Genomic DNA, 12,706 nt, shown 5'->3' with positions numbered 1-12,706 from the left:
TAACATAAACCCACACTGTGACCGATAGACAGACACACCCTGAGAGACACTCTGACAGACTTACCGTCATCAATGATAACAAGCAGGGGAGCTACCAGATCACACATTCCCTGCACATAGCCAACCTCCAGATGCTCCCAGACATAGCACTAACTAACATAAACCCACACTGTGACCGATAGACAGACACACACTAAGAGACACTCTGACAGACTTACCGTCATCAATGATAACAAGCAGGGGAGCTACCAGATCACACATCCCCTGCACATAGCCAACCTCCAGATGCTCCCAGACATAGCATTAACTGACACACACCCACACTGTGACCGATAGACAGACACACCCTAAGAGACACCCTCACAGACTTACCGTCATCAATGATAACAAGCAGGGGAGCTACCAGATCACACATCCCCTGCACGTAGCCAACCTCCAGATGCTCCCAGACATAGCACTAACTAACATAAACCCACACTGTGACCGATAGACAGACACACCCTGACAAACACCCTGACAGACTTACCGTCATCAATGATAACAAGCAGGGGAGCTACCAGATCACACATCCCCTGCACATAGCCAACCTCCAGATGCTCCCAAACATAGCACTAACTGACATACACCCACACTGTGACCGATAGACAGACACACCCTGACAAACACCCTGACAGACTTACCGTCATCAATGATGACAAGCAGGGGAGCTACCAGATCACACATCCCCTGCACATAGCCAACCTCCAGATGCTCCCAGACATAACTGCACATGATATTACGCAGTTTCTCCAGGTTAGCCGCGTTGAAGTAATGGTAGTTGCGATCACATCGTTGCACATCCTTGTCGACACGGTGCAGGTTTAAGCTGAATGTGTCCAAGAGCTCGGTCTGGGAACAAACAAATCAATACTTGAAGTAAGTAAGGAAATAAAAATCTTCTTAAAAGCTCCTATGCCTGTTTGGGTGAGTGCACTCATCCATAGCAGAGTTGTTGAGTGTTGGCGTGTACATTCATCCATTGATCATTGATGAAAGCTTTTACTCCTCGCAAAGCAGGGAAGGCCCTGAGCTTCTTCATCTATATTTTAGTCGTGAACTTCAAATAACCCTCACTCCAAAAGGGCGTTTGAAAAATTATGCGAAAAGTGGAGGATTAAGCTCTGTGAGGGCTACTGAGTTCCAAATTGGCCTCAGGACTTTCTTTTGTGGAAAGGACTGAAAACAAAAAGACCCTGTTTGTTCAACAATGGCTTTGCACTGACAGCCTCAACAGACACGCTAATTAGGGCGATTCACATTGCAGTGCACTACCAACAGTTTGCCATGGAGAGTCCATTTTTCAAATTTACGGTCGACAAAACATGGCCCATTTGAACAGGTGCCAGTAGACAACTTGAGCTAATTTGTTATAGATTGGTGCATAGCATTCTGCCTCCTTACAAAAAAAACGCCATATTGATAAAAAAAAAAAAAAAGGCAAACAGATACTTGAATCATACGCTTACGAAACTACTGGCAAGAGAAAACTAACAATTTCAAAAATTCGCACTGCAAATTTGTCGACCATCTCCCACAATGCACTGGGAAAAATGAACTCTTGGTGGCAACCTCTTGGTGGCACATTGCTTTGAGAATCGCCCAAATTGACACTTGTCTATGATATAATTAAATGTAGTTTACAAGCGTCCCACAATTTGAAAAGCCTTCTGAAAGAAAACACAAATTGAATTAGCCCAAAGGGGCAAACTTTAAACTGCTTTTTCTATTGAAAGTCTATCATCATCTTACAAAAATATGAATCAAAAGCAACTTTTCCTCCAATCAGTCAACTTTCTAAATTACTTTTCGTTGTCTTCAATTTTCAACTCCTCAATACTGCATCTATTGTCTTACCGTGTACACTCCTCCATTGGACGATGCAGGCGACACGGCCATAGTCTCTGCCGACAGCGTATCCGTTATCTTCAGACATTTCCCCTTCGGCACTAAGTCTTCCTCGATTTCTTTCACCTCCTCTGTGGGCGTGGTTTGGTCCTCTGCTGGGGGGACGTCGTCTCCGTTGCAAAGCTCCACTCTCACTTCTCCTTCCTCGCTGCACGTGGTGCTCGCGTGCTTGAGACTATCCCGAGACTTGACGCTTGATGAGCTAGCGATACTGGCCCCCATGCCCTCGTCTACCGACGTGTCGCTGTGTTTGTGCTTCAAGTGATGGCGTTCCTCTTTCTCCTGTGGGCTTCGGCATTCGATGACCACGTACTCCTCCTGTATATCAAATCCAAAAATATTCAGAAAACCTCTCAATTTTTGTTCATAAAATGTACTAGCTCACTATATATGCGCTTGTTGCAACTGTTAAATGCAAGGGTGTCAATCGCTTCTCAAAAGTTGGGGGGGGGGACATACTATGATCAGAAAGTAATGCAAGTACGAAGTGCAAAGCCCGTGGGGTTTGGGGGTGGGGTTCAGGGCCCGCTTAAGGGCCCCGAAAATGTTGGATTCTAGATGCTCCATGGTGTGATCTGAGGCAATTTCTGACCACTTTTTTTAGCAAAAGATCATCAATTAAACATCATTTTCAAGTTGAATTGTTGAATCGGCTATCCTGAGCTATAGAATCAAATGTAGGCTACAATTTTTGTTTGGGGACGAAAAAAGTTTGGGGACAAACGATATGATATCCTGTAAACATCCTCAGTACGAACATGTTGTGTGAAGACTTATTCCACGTGCATAGCAACTGTGTTGCATACGCGCGCGTAAGTCTTCACACGATGTGGTTGAGCCCATGTGTACTGCTGTGTTGTTACAAGCTACCGCAGGACTGTTGTCAATTTGGCCAATCATTTGGCTTACATAATGCTAGATCAAAGCTTGTTAAGGGGCCATTTATTCGTTGTTCTTGAAGCCGGTCTTTATATCACCGTTAATACACCCCCACGTGATTGAGTCTCGACCAATCAGAAGCTATCAACTCTCCAAGGTATTTATCAATACACTTTATTATTGAATAGACTACTACCGGTAGTATTTGGTTTGTATAATGATAATACCTTGCGGATCATCTCGCGTTGTTCTTGTGACAAGTCCTCCCCGTTTCCCATCGACCGTACCTCCCCAGCCTCGATATACTCATCGTTATCCTCATCTTCCAGCTCAAACACCTCGCTGTCCAAGCTAGGATCATGACCCTGAAGAGGGATCTGACCCTCCGAGCTGTTCTCTGAGGAGAGCTTGGCCGCCTGAGTGTCACGGTCGCGTTGCTTAATGATAGCCTCCACGGCCATCCACTCTGCGACAATTTGCTCGTACGTCATACGCGTGTTGGCGTCCACGGATCGCCTTTCTTCCTCTGTGGAGCCGAACTTGTAGTGGCCCAACATGTATGGCCAGACCTACACAGAACAAGAAAGTAATCCTTAAAGAAAATAGTCCACAGGAATTTTACAGTGAAGCGAATTAGCCAGGGAAACTGCTGGTGCTGAGCCGAGTCCATAGACCATTATCATGTTGCGGCCATCTTGATTTTTTTTTTCCCTTTCAAATCAAGGTAACCAAAGCGAGGTCGGAAGTGAAAATAGTCTGGTTCCTTTTTGCACAAAAACCATTATCATTCAGTACTGTTATTGGATACAGGGAACATGACTGAAATGGTGGCAGCATGATAAAGGTCTATTACCAGTCCACTGTGAGTCCAGTCACAAGTAAATCACAAGTCCAGTCACAAGAACCAGGGGATAAACAATAATGAAAGAATGTCTTTATCAAAGCTCATTGGAATAGCTTGTGACTTGAATTGGGACTGGAGGACTTGTGATGGACTTGTGAGGACTTGACTAGAACAAAGAGTCAAAATGAATATCAATTATTGAAATCATGAGTTGTTTCCACTTTCACTTTAACATGAAGGACGGCCCAACCTGTAGGATGAAGACAAAGTTTTATTTGCATTCCATTGATGTGGACATTTTCGCTTCCACAGATAATAATATCTGATTATGTCAAGTGAGCACAAATCTAGCGTATTTGCAGAAAGGGAATGCGAACGGGTATGGAACGGAAACGCTTCAAAGCGGCCTTTGTAAGCAATACTACTTTTACACCGGTTGATATTTTTTACTCAACAAAGTCCTTCTTTGCAAAGTCGTTAGAGCAACTACAAAAAAATTACTATAGTGATTGTTATGATAGGAAAATCAACTTATCACAATGAGATGCAAGCATAGTATTATCTTCACCTCTTTTCTGATCTCGTGAGCCACGCCTCCAAAATACACCAGACGCATCACCTCTTCTTCATTCACCTCCTAAAACAAAACAAAAAGAGTTTCATAATCTCTTCATGATCACAGGACTATTGTCAGGTGAATTGTCATTAGCAGGTGAGTCATAGTTATTTAATTATATACTAACAAAAATAACACAGAAATATTTTTTTTAAATATTTGCATGTTCTAACTGACATCCCAAAATACTTGTTCTGAATGTGAACAGAGACTCAATTTTTGTCGTGGAATGAAATAATTTAGAAATGTTTAACACATAGTTTGAGTTTTCATTGACTTTTGCATACTAGTGATTAATTTGTTAAAGGTAGAGTCCATCATTTGTAATTTGTGCATTTTGTTCGTTTGAAGCAACAAAAGAGTTCAAAATCTAATGAAGGATACTGAGCAACTAACCTGATGAAGTTTCAGCTAAGCTTCAGCTGTACATTCCGAGAAAAACAGCATTCTAAGATCTCAATTTCAAATCAAAAGTTGCTGAATCATGTTTTGAATTGTTTTGAATTGCAACTATACGCGACGTCGCGCACTGATCCGACGAATTATAACAACCGCGCGCGCGTGTGCGTCGTTCGAATACTTGTGCGCGCTGCGCTGAATAACAAAACGAACTACTAATTTAAATTTTCCTACGGTGCTTCTTAAGAATCACCGTTGGAAATGCCTTCTTTCGTTGATTACTTCAAAATGACAGCTTCCCAGAAAGAATAATTTCACAGGGAGTTTAGTCTCCTTACTATCTTTCAACCAAGTTAGTTTTTCAACAATAATTACGCCAGTTACTTTTCGGATGGCTGCAAATGATGGACTCTACCTTTAACGACTTGCGATCAACTTGTGATTGATTTGTGACCGACTTGTGGTGACTAATGAATGATTTTTATTGACTTCAATGACTTGTGATTGACTTGTGACTGAATTAATACCGGAGTCTTATATAGCTCACGTATCTACCAACAATAAGGTACTCAAGGCGCTGGAAATTATGTCTATTATTAAATGAAGCTTATGAGAAATAAAAGACCCATTATGTAGCACCTTTATAAGGGTATACAAGGTGCTGCGGGCACATTGCAGCCACTGCCAGAAACACCGGGGCAAACCCCTTCTCTTAGTGATAAGTGTTACTGGGTTCTTTAACTTGCATTACACAACACACGGGACCTACAGCTTTGCGTCCAATCCGAAGGACGAAGCAATAATGGTAAAGTGCTTTGCTCAAGAGCACAAGCACCATGTTCCCACGGTTAGGATTTGAACCCATGTAACAGGGCACACGAGTCCAACACCGTAACCATTGGACCACAGCAGCCCACACTTACGACTTAAGATTGACTTGTGAATGACTTGTGATGACTAACAATTTATATTTCATTGACTTGTGATCGCCTTTTCATTGCCTCATAAGTGACATGTGACTGACTTGTGATTGACTTGTGATGACTAATGATCGCCTTGTGATTGACCTGTGCTTAATTTGTGATTGACTAATGATCGGTTTGTGATTGACTTGTGACATCTCGGTCCTATACCTTTCCAGCCTCCAGGAACCTGGCCCATTTCTCAGCATCGAGCCCCTCCGATGCATCCAAGGCAATGATGTTAGCATCCACCAAGCCGGACAGGTGTGTACGAACTGTGCGCAGGTGGCGACAGTGAGCAAGCCCTGTGGTAGTAGAGAAAGGAAGAATAAAATGTAGGATCGTAAGATCTCAATCGGCTGCACCGATTGCTTCTGCTGACAATTGGACGGAAGGTCTGAAAGATGATGCTTTTGTGTTGCTCCAAAATCCGAAGAACCTCCTGTCAAGCGAGGAGCTGAGGAGGAGAGTGGGAGTGGAGGGGATCGGCATCGTATTGAGGAGGCACAGGCTGAGGTGGTTTGGTCATGTGGAGAGAAAGGAAGATGTCAACTGGGTCAAGAGGTGTACCAACGTAATTGTGGGTGGGCCCACACCCGTCGGCCGACCGCGCAAGACTTGGCAGAGCTCCGTGTCAGATGACATGCGACTGCTTGGAGTCAATGCGAGGGATGCGACGGACAGGGCCAAGTGGAGGAGAGCCATAGGGAGAAAGCAGGCCAACCCAGAACAGACTGGACAACGGCCTTAAAACCAACATGACTCCTGTTTCACAAATATGACTGGGTCTCAAATAACCAGGTCAAAAAACGTGACCCATAAAAATGGAACCGCATTGTCTTTCCAAACCAGAAGTTATCATATGAAAAAACTCCAAAGGACTTTTTTATTTGAGACAAATTGGTAATCAGCATACAATTAGGAATTTAGAAAAAAAATTAGGAAATTCCAAACCACACAAGACTTTGTACAGTGTTTTTTCAATTTGTAATGGCATTCATGAGAAGTAAAAAAGAGGAAATCAGCGGATCCGAGGAAAAAGTTGCATGCCTGTGTTAAATAAAATCTGGTTTTGAAAGAGTTTCATTGCAAAGTTTTGTCAAGTCAAGATGTTAACGTCGTGGACTACCCAGCCTATTTAGCCAACCCCCCCCCCCAAAAAAGAATTTCACAGTCATGAGACCATCTATGGGAGTAGCTTGCAAGGTTTTGCCATGTGCATTAATTTTAAAGTAAAGGGCAACATTTTAAAATTCACAACAGCAATGAGATATTTTTTTTACGTTTGGAGAGCACTTACATCCATAGAAGGCTCTTGATATGATCTGTTTCTTCATGGTATCACACAGCAGCTTGATTGAGGACCTGTGGGAAAAAAAAAATCCTCGTCTGTTATTTGTTATCGTTTTTATTATTTGTCATTTTATAATTATGGTCTCATTGTACCTGTGTAGACTTGTCTGTACTTAAAGGGACATTGCGGCCTTGAATGCGCCCAATTGTGCTACAAAATGCATTTGAAACGAAATTATATCAATTGTAAAGAGCGTTTAGAAGTAGAATTAAACATCCACACAACCATCCTCTAATAACTGGGCGGTTTTGTGTTGTTCCTGCAAGAACCAGGCGATAACAAATTTCAGGGGTCACAATTTTGTCCCATAAAATTTAGCAGTGAGTACTAGTTGTGAATACTGTCGCACCAGTGGTTCGCATTCTGCAGACATGTAAGAAACAACATTTGTGTATTGGTGCTGTTTGTATTATGTGACACACACGCACAACGTGTAGAGTTCTTTGAACAGAGATGACTTGAAATACATATGCTTAATGCCATCGTGTCCGATGTAAACAACCAGGTTTTTTACGTCTTTTTTCGGGCACGGTAGAACATTAGGTTAGTTTCCTTTCGACCAGACCTTTGAAACAGGATTAGTAAACAATCCAAAACATAAAATGTTCCAAGATTTCAGGCTGTAATGCCCTTTTAACTGTACTCAAGTCCACCGTAAGTCCTGTCACAAGTACATCACAAGTCCATTCACAAACGACAAGTGATGAACAGTACCAAAGGATAACCCTTTATCACGGTTCATTTGGGAATGCCTTGTGCTGGACTTTTGATGGATTCAAATACAATGTTAGTGCCTACCTTGATGTGGCTGCTGTCATGATGGGTATTTCAGTATTTGGTGAAGAGGGAGAGTAGATACGTGACGTGGTGGCGGTGGTGTTGGGGTTAGGGTTAGGGTTAGGCTTAGGGTAGCATTACTAGTGCCTACCTTGATGTGGCTGCTGTCATGATAGGTATTTCAGTATTTGGTGAAGAGGGAGAGTAGATACGTGACGTGGTGGCGGTGGTGTAGGGGTTAGGGTTAGGGTTAGGGTTAGGGTTAGGGTAGCATTACTTGTACCTACCTAGATGTGGCCGCTGTCATGATTGGTATTCCAGTATTTGGTGAGGCGGGAGAGTAGATACGTGATGTGGTTGCGGTGGGGTTAGGGTTAGGGTCAGGGTTAGGGTAACATTACTAGTGCCTACCTTGATGTGGCTGCTGTCATGATGGGTATTTCAGTATTTGGTGAGGAGGGAGAGTAGATACGTGATGTGGTTGCGGTGGCGTTGGTAGGACTGGCTAGAGCCTCTTGCTGTCGGATCAGTGAGTGCCTAGGCCCGCTGTCGCGTAACAGCCACGGGAATCCTCCAGATTTGCTTCGCTTTGGGTCGATCATGTCCTCGGGAACTACAAAAACACCAAGACAAGGCAAGTCTAGTTAACGCTGAACCCAGAGTCATGAGAGTGCACGAAATTCTATTCAACTGATTCAGAGTGGCTGTTCACCGGAAGTCTTGTCATGCATCTGGTCTACTCAATGGGTCAGAAATTTTCCTGGAATATGTTATGACAATTGCAGAGCTTCTTCTGGACAAAGTGAATGATTCTACCCTAAGTACGAGATGGGGGATTTTGAAGGATCAGGAAGGTTCCTTGCAAAAACGCCTTGAAAGTTTGGACGAATATCACATTTCGTCATAAAAAGGTTTTTTTTGGGGGGGGGGGGGCAGGGGAGATGCCTCAACAGTAAGTAGTAAAGTAGTGAAGTCTGTCACGAGCCAATGTGGTCCATCAGGCCAGCATTTATCTCCGGTTTCCTTGGCATGAAACGACTGAGAATATTTCTACTCCCCCTGGATGGGATGCTAGTCCATAGCAGGTTACTCCCAGCTAATGCCGGTACCCATTTATACTTCTGCAGCTGGATTCGAACCCCTGACCCTCTGATCATGAGTCATGAACCCTAACCACTAGGCCACACTCCCCACAATAGGTGATAGGAACTCAAAAATCCAACTTATCCAACTTGGGTAAGTAGGTTAATCAGTTTGTTCCTCTAACGCCCTAAACCGCCCCCGTTTTGTTACTCCCTGTACTGCTAGCAACTGCCCAGGCACTCTACCAGTATGGTTTCATATATTCTTCAGGTAATAAGCACAATGTAATACAATGTAGTACTGGCTCTATCAGGTTAAGATTACTCACCATACTCAGGCTTGAAGGCCTTGATGATCCTGAAGACGTAATCCGTCGCCTCCTCTCCTTCAAAGATCTGCGTGCCTTCCTTCTGGTTGGCACTCAGAGGCGAGGTCTTACGGCGTAGCTTGGGTAGGACCTTCCCCTTACCCCGCTGAGACCAGAGGGGCGGGTCTAGCTGACCGCGGGGGAGGAGGCCATTCTCAAGACAGGTCAGGAAGGCCAGGAGATGACCACCCTTAGGGAAATGGATAGGGGGGTACTGGACACCGTCTTGACCGACTAGGACTAGGGTACCACCGCTGTCCGCTGTGGAAAGTTAACATGAAAAATAAAATTTAAACTGAAATATGATCGAGTCGTGAATGCATCTTTGTTTTAATACATGTCTTCTTTATGTGTGAGGCTTTACTGTAAATCATGACCATTGCTGACAGTAGCAGTGGTTTGTCAAAGATAATTAATACAAGTTGATCTGTCTGCAACCAAATCGGTTTTAGTGGATCTGGGTCACTCCTAATACTTGTTGATTCCGTTGATATGCATGCCACTGGGTAAATCAAACTACATGCAAAGTTTCCAACACTGCCTCCATAGACTAGTGTGCACATATCTGCAGTGTTATTCCAAAAGTAGAAATAGTCAAATCTTGTGCACACCGAATACCAACATTGCTTACTACTATATACTTCCTGGCCTTTACCATTGTTTTGTACACTGTACATACAGGTACCGGTACAGCAACGTGGACCTCACAAAAAAAGTTTAAAGGGAAAATACAACATTTGCAAACATCAAAAAATAAAACTACCAAATCATTTTGAAAAACCTTGCTGGACTGTTAGTGAATGACAGTGTAAAACATCCTGTAAAATCATGGCTATTTTTGTATCAATTTCCAACGCTGATCGGCCAATCAGCGTTGGAAAATACTGGCTTTTTTTCAAATACTGGCCCCAATTGACCATCGCACTTGTTTGCAATCGATTACACACCTATGAACGGGTACTAGCCAGCTAGACTGATTCCCTGACCTTACAATTCCCCAATATATGTAAACTGCTCTGTTTCTTCTTATATGGAGTCAGAGAGCCAGACTACAGGAAAATGATTGTTTTTCTTGGTTTTTCATGTTTTTATAGCATTTTTGAACCCAAAACCTCAAAAAGTCAGTGTAACTATATTTGCTATATATTTCCAACCCCCCAATTCCCACCATTTCTGAAAATTACAGCAAAAGCAAATGATGTATATTCCCTTTAAACCAAACAACAAAATATAGGCAATCCCATTTGTTACTTTGGTCTATGCCCCAGATGCCTATTGAAATGTTTCCACTGATAATTGATTTTTTTTAGGGATTTTGAGAAAGTTCCTTTGCAAACTCTTTTGCCCGACTATGCTGACTCAATAATCATATCAGGAAAAAGAAAATTTCATAGCTGCTAGTCGTCAAAGAGGGGCATAAGTGTGGTACTTTCATTTTCATGAAACAAACAGCAGTGATACTTAGACTTTCAAAATGTTTGGACTCAAAATGGCTATGTGGTTCACTGTACATGTGTTTACAGTATGGAAATCTACTATTTCTATCTTGTTGATTTCTATGTACCGTTAAATTTTGATAATTGATAAATAGCATCAACCCAAAAAAAATACCCCAGAAATTCACAATAAAAAATATTTATTTACAATTTCTCCAGTTAGCAGCATTATTACATTCCCCATAATGCTAATCAGCTGTGAACAAATGTTTCAGCAATATTCTATTGACATGAATCTGGCCTGAGGATATTTCAGATTAAAAACTGTGCAGTCTGTGTCCGAGTAATTCCAGTGGATTCTACTCACGTTGCTGATGGCAATGAAGATACACGATGTCTTCCAGATTGACTGTCACTGCATAGTCCCAGTAGATGCTGGAATGAAGATGGAAAAACAACACAAAGGAATAACATAAACACAGTTGATAGTAAAAATGAAGACACTGATCAAAGACATGTTGGCTCTTTGATGGCAAAACAGACTAACTTAGCTTTTTGAGAAAAATCGAGCCTGAAGTTTGAACCAACTGTGTTCAAAAGACCCTGTTTTTTGCCAAATACACATTTTTCAAAATTCATTTTTAGGCAAAAGGTTATATAAGACTTATTATATTAATTTACATCTAATAACTGTACCCGACCTAACTCAAAGATAATGTTTTGCAATCAAAAACTTGTTTTTGCTTAAAAGCGACACAAGTCATACATATCACTAAAACAATACACAATAAACAAATAACAATAATAAAACAATTCTTATATAAAATATGGCGCATTATACAAAACAAAATATATTGATGTGTTTCTGGTAGCACACTTTAACAAACGCTTTCAGAAATTTAACACATTTTCAATGTGCCCAGGATGGTACAAAATTAGACCGTTTTACCATCAAGGACCTGATGTATAAATTTATGAATGAATTAATTTATTTTACAAATTACTTTGTCCATGTTTATACAGACTCTTGTTTCATACAATAGGGACTGAATATGGTAGTTTCTTGTGTTTCACCAGTTCTGTGTAGAAATGCCTTTGAGCAATCTACTTTATCACATTTCTTGCCTTTTTCATGCCCATTATTGCTTATAATTAGGAGGTTCTTGTTAAGCTCAAAAAGTTCCAACCAACAAAAACAGCTTTGGAAGTTGTCTCGTGCAGAGTTCAGCAAATTTGTGCAAGCTCAAAGTCTGCCTGTACAGTGTTTGATAGAAACCATGACTACAAAGTGAGCCATTACATGTATACCAAACTGGCATGGCCAGTCAATAACGGTATGCTGCATGATGAACATTTTTGGCCTTTGAGCCGTAAGCAGAGCAAATAAAATCTGCCTCTGAAAGCCCTCAATTCCAAGAAGTTCATTATTTAGAATATCAAAGATAACTGATAGCATAGAGGTATTAGAATAAATTTATCTGATCTACATGTATTTGGTAAAAATGAAAGCTTTGAAGTCAGATATCTTAAGTTATATGCAAGTACTGGTTCTACAAGTGTTAGTACTCTTGAGGTGCAATGTGTAGAAACAAATGATTGCTAAGTAAAGGTATATTTTCAGAAAAGTACCGTTAATTAGCTAGTATTGTAATTTTTAATTTTGTTTTATAAATCCAAGGCAGCAAACAGAACAAAAGATTGAAGTCGCTTGCAGAGATATTTTTTTTAGTTCCATATACTTATACACAAATCTATGGTAAGAATTGAAGCTGTGAAATGAGTGCTCCCTGTTGCAATTATTTTGCTAGCACCCTGTTTTATCCTACAAATTCAAACAATCATCGAACCTGCTTGTCTGGGCCTGATTTTGTGTAGCCAGTAGACGAAAAAACATATTGCTGAACAATTTATGAACTTAGCAAAATTCGGCCGGGAACCGGTTAACAGCTGTAGACATTTCATAATTATTTAGCTGGTAACCAATTTCTGCTAAGCACATACATGTATTTTCTGTGTTTAACAGAAGCTCCACGAATTAGCCAGTC

General features: G+C 41.5%; 1 protein-coding gene across 5 annotated transcripts in view; it reads right to left on the bottom strand.

Annotated features, from left to right (window-relative positions):
- Nucleotides 1-12,706, bottom strand: part of LOC119730505 (small G protein signaling modulator 1-like) — a 46,069-nt gene that overhangs the window by 5,733 nt on the left and 27,630 nt on the right. For all 5 annotated transcript variants that reach the window (XM_038203469.1, XM_038203466.1, XM_038203467.1 and 2 more), the window contains 9 exons: nucleotides 11,029-11,096; nucleotides 9,187-9,486; nucleotides 8,187-8,388; nucleotides 6,945-7,009; nucleotides 5,816-5,949; nucleotides 4,236-4,304; nucleotides 3,051-3,392; nucleotides 1,894-2,262; nucleotides 681-888 (listed from right to left, as the gene is read on the bottom strand). In XM_038203469.1, coding sequence (XP_038059397.1) covers nucleotides 681-888; nucleotides 1,894-2,262; nucleotides 3,051-3,392; nucleotides 4,236-4,304; nucleotides 5,816-5,949; nucleotides 6,945-7,009; nucleotides 8,187-8,388; nucleotides 9,187-9,486; nucleotides 11,029-11,096 — 1,757 coding nt within the window. The remainder of the gene's footprint in view (nucleotides 1-680; nucleotides 889-1,893; nucleotides 2,263-3,050; nucleotides 3,393-4,235; nucleotides 4,305-5,815; nucleotides 5,950-6,944; nucleotides 7,010-8,186; nucleotides 8,389-9,186; nucleotides 9,487-11,028; nucleotides 11,097-12,706) is intronic.

This window comes from Patiria miniata, unplaced genomic scaffold (genome assembly GCF_015706575.1).
Source record: "Patiria miniata isolate m_02_andy unplaced genomic scaffold, ASM1570657v1 HiC_scaffold_22, whole genome shotgun sequence".
In the NCBI taxonomy this organism is placed as follows: domain Eukaryota; kingdom Metazoa; phylum Echinodermata; class Asteroidea; order Valvatida; family Asterinidae; genus Patiria; species Patiria miniata.
This window is presented reverse-complemented; position numbering and strand designations above follow the sequence as displayed.